The sequence below is a fragment of the Schistocerca piceifrons genome, unplaced genomic scaffold (genome assembly GCF_021461385.2).
Source record: "Schistocerca piceifrons isolate TAMUIC-IGC-003096 unplaced genomic scaffold, iqSchPice1.1 HiC_scaffold_2394, whole genome shotgun sequence".
Classification (NCBI taxonomy): domain Eukaryota; kingdom Metazoa; phylum Arthropoda; class Insecta; order Orthoptera; family Acrididae; genus Schistocerca; species Schistocerca piceifrons.
The window spans coordinates 22244-28886 of record NW_025728331.1 but is presented as its reverse complement, the minus strand read 5'-3'; the positions used below and the strand labels follow the sequence as shown (position 1 = coordinate 28886).

At 36.2% G+C, this 6643-nt stretch overlaps 1 protein-coding gene across 1 annotated transcript; it reads right to left on the bottom strand.

The window, feature by feature from the left end:
• Window positions 1–379: 379 nt before the first annotated feature.
• LOC124742972 (LWamide neuropeptides-like) lies at window positions 380–1378 on the bottom strand. The gene has a single exon (XM_047248833.1). The coding sequence runs from the start codon at window positions 1376–1378 to the stop codon at window positions 380–382; it is 999 nt and encodes a 332-aa protein (XP_047104789.1).
• Between the last annotated feature and the right edge of the window lie 5265 nt (window positions 1379–6643).

Sequence of the window (6643 nt, the reverse complement as noted above, 5' to 3'; positions counted from 1 at the left end):
GGGTTTTTCCCATATTGGACATTTTCCCATATTTGCCATTTTCACACATTTACCATTTTCCCATATTTACCTTTTTCCCATATATGCGATTTTCACATATTTTCGTTTTTCCCATATTTTCGTTTTTCCCTTATTTTCGATTTCCCATATTTTCGTTTTTCCCATATTTTCGTTTTTCCCATATTTTCGTTTTTCCCATATTTTCGTTTTTCCCATATTTTCGTTTTTCCCATATTTTCGTTTTTCCCATATTTTCGTTTTTCCCATATTTTCGTTTTTCCCATATTTTCGTTTTTCCCATATTTTCGTTTTTCCCATATTTTCGTTTTTCCCATATTTGCGTTTTTCATATATATGCGTTTTTCATATATATGCGTTTTTAACGTATTTGCATTTCTTCCATGTTTGCGTTTTTCCGATATTTGCGTTTTTCCCATATTTGCGTTTTTCCCACATTTGCGTTTTTCCCATATTTGCGTTTTTCCCACATTTGCGTTCTTCCCCCATTTGCGTTTTTCCCCCATTTGCGTTTTTCCCCCATTTGCGTTTTTCCCCCATTTGCGTTTTTCCACCATTTGCGTTTTTCCCCCATTTGCGTTTTTCCCCCATTTGCGTTTTTCCCCCATTTGCGTTTTTCCCCCATTTGCGTTTTTCCCCCATTTGCGTTTTTCCCCATTTGCGTTTTTCCCCATTTGCGTTTTTCCCCCATTTGCGTTTTTCCCCCATTTGCGTTTTTCCCCCATTTGCGTTTTTCCCACATTTGCGTTTTTCCCCCATTTGCGTTTTTCCCACATTTGCGTTTTTCCCACATTTGCGTTTTTCCCACATTTGCGTTTTTCCCACATTTGCGTTTTTCCCACATTTGCTTTTTTCCCACATTTGCGTTTTTCCCACATTTGCGTTTTTCCCACATTTGCGTTTTTCCCACATTTGCGTTTTTCCCACATTTGCGTTTTTCCCACATTTGCGTTTTTCCCATATATGCGTTTTTCCCATATATGCGTTTTTCCCATATTTGCGTTTTTCCCATATATGCGTTTTTCCCATATATGCGTTTTTCCCATATTTGCGTTTTTCCCTTATATGCGTTTTTCCCATATATGCGATTTTCCCACATTTGCGATTTTCCCACATTTGGGATTTTCCTACTTTTGCGATTTTTCCCACATTTGCGATTTTCCCACATTTGCGATTTTCCCACTTTTGCGATTTTCCCACTTTTGCGATTTTCCCACTTTTGCGATTTTCCCACTTTTGCGATTTTCCCACTTTTGCGATTTTCCCACTTTTGCGATTTTCCAATTTGTGCGATTTTCCCATTTTCGCATTTGTGCGATTTTCCAATTTTCCTATTTGTGCGATTTTCCCATTTTCCCATATTTGCGTTTTTCCCATATTTGCGTTTTTCCCATCCTACCTACCGATTCCCTCTTCTACTCAAGTTGTGCCACAAAATTCCCTTCTGCCATATTTGCGATTTTTCCATAATTACGAGATTCCAATACTAGTGATTTTCCCATACTGCGTTTTTCCCATTTTTGCGATTTTCTCATTTTTGCAACTTTCTAATTTTTGCGGTTTTCCTATTTCTTCGATTTTCCCACATTTTCGATTTTCCCATTTTTGCGATTTTCTCATATTTGTGATTTTCCCATATTTTGTTTTTCCCGTATTTTGTTTTCCCATATTTGTATTTTTCCCTTATTTTCCATTTTCCCATATTTGCCATTTTACCATTTTTGCGTTTTTCCCATCACTCGTGAACCCATCCTACCAACTGATTCCTTCTACTCTTAATGTGTGACAAAATATCCTCTGCCATATTTGCGAGTTTCCAATATTAGCGATTTTCTCATATTCGCGTTTTTAACATATCTGCGTTTTTCCTATTTTATGTGCTTATCCCATATTTCCGTTTCTCCCTAATTTGCGTTTTTCTTATATTTTCATTTTTCCCATATTTTCATTTTTCCCTTATTTTCATTTTTCCCATATTTTCATTTTTCCCATATTTTCATTTCTCCCACATTTGCGTTTCTCCCCTACTTGCGTTTTTCCCATATTTGCGTTTTTCCCATATTTGCGTTTTTCCCATATTTGCGTTTTTCCCATATTTGCGTTTTTCCCATTTTTGCGTTTTTCCCATTTTTGCGTTTTTCCCATTTTTGCGTTTTTCCCATTTTTGCGTTTTTCCCATTTTTGCGTTTTTCCCGTTTTTGCGTTTTTCCCATTTTTGCGTTTTTTCTATTTTTGCGTATTTCCCATTTTTGCGTTGTTCCCATTTTTGCGTTGTTCCCATTTTTGCGTTGTTCCCATTTTTGCGTTGTTCCCATTTTTGCGTTGTTCCCATTTTTGCGTTGTTCCCATTTTTGCGTTGTTCCCATTTTTGCGTTGTTCCCATTTTTGCGTTTTTCCCATTTTTGCGTTGTTCCCCATACTTGCGTTTTTCCCATACTTGCGTTTTCCCCATACTCGCGTTTTTCCCATATTTGCGTTTTTCCCATATTCGCGTTTCTTCCATGTTTGCAATTATCCCATATTAGCGTTTTTCCCATACTTGCGTTTTTCCAATATATATTATTTTCCCATATTTGCGTTTTCCCATTTTAGCGTTTTTGCTATGTGTGCGTTTTTCACATTTTTGCAATTTTCCCATATTAAAGTTTTTTTTTACATATTTGAGTTTTTCCCAAATTTGCGTTTTTCCCATATTTGCGTTTTTCCCATATTTGCGTTTTTCCCATATTGCGTTTTTCCCATATTGCGTTTTTCCCATATTGCGTTTTGCCCATATTTGTGGTTTTCCCATATTTGTGTTTTTCCCATATTAGCGATGTTCCCATATTTGCGTTTTCCCATATCTGTCATATATTTGCGATTTTGCCATTTTTGCATTATTCCCTTATTTGCTTTTTTGCCATTATTGCGTTTTTCCCAATTTTTCGTTTTTCCCTTGTCTGCGTTTTTATCATATTTGTGTTTTTCCTATATTTGCGAATTTCTCAAATTTGTGATTTTCTCAAATTTGCATTTTCCCATATTTGCATTTTCCCATATCTGTCATTTTCCCATATCTGTCATTTTCCCATATTTGCCATTTTCCCATATTTGCCATTTTCCCATTATTTATGAACCCATCCTACCAACTGATTCCTTCTACTCATGTTTTGCCACAAAATTTTCTGCTGCAATATTTGCGAGTTTCCAATATTAGCGATTTTCTCACATTCGGGTTTTTCCCATATTTGCCATTTTCACACATTTACCATTTTCCCATATTTACCTTTTTCCCATATATGCGTTTTTCCCATATTTTCGTTTTTCCCATATTTTCGTTTTTCCCATATTTTCGTTTTTCCCATATTTTCGTTTTTCCCATATTTTCGTTTTTCCCATATTTTCGTTTTTCCCATATTTTTGTTTTTCCCATATTTTTGTTTTTCCCATATTTTCGTTTTTCCCATATTTTCGTTTTTCCCATATTTTCGTTTTTCCCATATTTTCGTTTTTCCCATATTTTCGTTTTTCCCATATTTGCGTTTTTCATATATATGCGTTTTTCATATATATGCGTTTTTAACGTATTTGCATTTCTTCCATGTTTGCGTTTTTCTGATATTTGCGTTTTTCCCATATTTGCGTTTTTCCCATATTTGCGTTTTTCCCATATTTGCGTTTTTCCCATATTTGCGTTTTTCCCATATTTGCGTTTTTCCCATATTTGCGTTTTTCCCATATTTGCGTTTTTCCCATATTTGCGTTTTTCCCATATATACGTTTTTCCCCTATTAGCGTATTTGCTATATGTGCGTTTTTCCCATATTTGCGTTTGTCCCATATTTGCGTTGTGGCCACATTTGCGTTGTGGCCACATTTGCGTTGTGGCCACATTTGCGTTGTGGCCACATTTGCGTTGTGGCCACATTTGCGTTGTGGCCACATTTGCGTTGTGGCCACATTTGCATTGTGGCCACATTTGCGTTGTGGCCACATTTGCGTTGTGGCCACATCTGCGTTTTTGACATGTTTTCGTTGTTGCATACTTGCGTTTTTCCCATATTAGCGTTTTTCCCATATTAGCGTTTTTCCCATATTAGCGTTTTTCCCATATTAGCGTTTTTCCCATATTAGCGTTTTTCCCATATTAGCGTTTTTCCCATATTAGCGTTTTTCCCATATTAGCGTTTTTCCCATATTAGCGTTTTTCCCATATTAGCGTTTTTCCCATATTAGCGTTTTTCCCATATTAGCGTTTTTCCCATATTAGCGTTTTTCCCATATTAGCGTTTTTCCCATATTAGCGTTTTTCCCATATTAGCGTTTTTCCCATATTAGCGTTATTCCCATATTAGCTTTTTTCCCATATTCGCATATTTGCGTTTTTCCCATTACTTATGAACCCATCCTACCAACCAATACCTTCTTCTACTCAAGTTGTGCCACAAAATTGTCTTCTGCCATATTTGCGATTTTCCCATAATTGCGAGATTCCAATAGTAGTGATTTTCCCTTATTTGCGTTTTTACCATTTTTGCGCTTTTCCCATTATTCATGAACAAATCCCACAAACTGATTCCTTCTTCTACTCAAGTAGTGCCACAAAATTTTCTTCTGCCATATTTGCGATTTACCCATAATTGCGAGATTCCAATGCTAATAAATTTCACATATTTGCGAATTTCAAATTTTTGCAATATTCCAATTTTTGCTATTTTCCCATTTTTCCGATTTTCCCATCTTTCCGATTTTCCCATTTCTGCGATTTTCCCATTTCTGCGATTTTCCCATTTATGCGATTTTCCCATTTATGCGATTTTCCATTTTTGTGATTTTCAATTTTTTACGATTTTCCCATATTTCCGATTTTCCCATATTTGCGTTTTCTTCATTTTTGCATTTATCCCCTATTTGCGTTTCTCCCATATATGCGCTTTTCCCATATATGCGCTTTTCCCATATATGCGCTTTTCCCATATATGCGCTTTTCCCATATATGCGCTTTTCCCATATATGCGCTTTTCCCATATATGCGCTTTTCCCATATATGCGCTTTTCCCATATATGCGCTTTTCCCATATGTGCGCTTTTCCCATATTTGCGTTTTTTCCATATTTCCTTTTCTCCCATATTTGCGTTTTTTCCATATTTCCTTTTCTCCCATATTTGCGGTTTTCCCATATTTGTGCTTTTCTTGTATATGCGTTTCTCCCATATATGCGTTTTTCCCATATATGCGTTTTTCCCACATTTGCGTTTTTCCCACATTTGCGTTTTTCCCACATTTGCGTTTTTCCCACATTTGCGTTTTTCCCACATTTGCGTTTTTCCCACATTTGCGTTTTTCCCACATTTGCGTTTTTCCCACATTTGAGTTTTTCCCACATTTGCGTTTTTCCCACATTTGCGATTTTCCCACTTTTGCGTTTTTCCCACATTTGCGTTTTTCCCACATTTGCGTTTTTACCACATTTGCGATTTTCCCACTTTTGCGATTTTCCCACTTTTGCGATTTTCCCACTTTTGCGATTTTCCCACTTTTGCGATTTTCCCACTTTTTCGATTTTCCTATTTGTGCGATTTTCCCATTTGTGCGATTTTCCCATTTTCCTATTTGTGCGATTTTCCTATTTGTGCGATTTTCCCATTTGTGCGATTTTCCCATTTGTGCGATTTTCCCATTTGTGCCTTATTCCCATATTTGCGTTTTTCCTATATTTGCGTTTTTCCCATTACTCATGAACCCATCCTACCTACCGATTCCCTCTTCTACTCAAGTTGTGCCACAAAATTCCCTTCTGCCATATTTGCGATTTTACCATAATTACGGGATTCCAATACTAGTGATTTTCCCATACTGCGTTTTTCCCATTTTTGCGATTTTCTCATTTTTGCAACTTTCTAATTTTTGCGATTCTCCCATATTTTCGATTTTCCCATATTGTCGATTTTCTCATTTTTGCGATTTTCTCATATTTGTGATTTTCACATATTTTGTGTTTCCCATATTTTGTTTTCCCATATTTGTATTTTTCCCTTATTTTCCATTTTCCCATTTTTGCCATTTTACCATTTTTGCGTTTTTCCCATCACTCGTGAACCCATCCTACCAACTGATTCCTTCTACTCTTAATGTGTGACAAAATATCCTCTGCCATATTTGCGAGTTTCCAATATTAGCGATTTTCGTATATTCGCGTTTTTAACATATTTGCGTATTTCCTATTTTATGTGCTTATCCCATATTTCCGTTTCTCCCTTATTTGCGTTTTTCTTATATTTTCATTTTTCCCATATTTTCATTTCTCCCATATTTGCGTTTCTCCCATATTTGCGGTTCTCCCATATTTGCGTTTCTCCCATATTTGCGTTTCTCCCATATTTGCGTTTCTCCCATATTTGCGTTTCTCCCATATTTGCGTTTCTCCCATATTTGCGTCTCTCCCATAATTGCGTTTCTCCCATAATTGCGTTTTTCCCCTACTTGCGTTTTTCCCATATTTGCGTTTTTCCCATATTTGCGTTTTTCCCATATTTGCGTTTTTCCCATATTTGCGTTTTTCCCATATTTGCGTTTTTCTCATATTTGCGTTTTTCCCATATTTGCGTTTTTCCCATATTTGCGTTTTTCCCATATTTGCGTTTT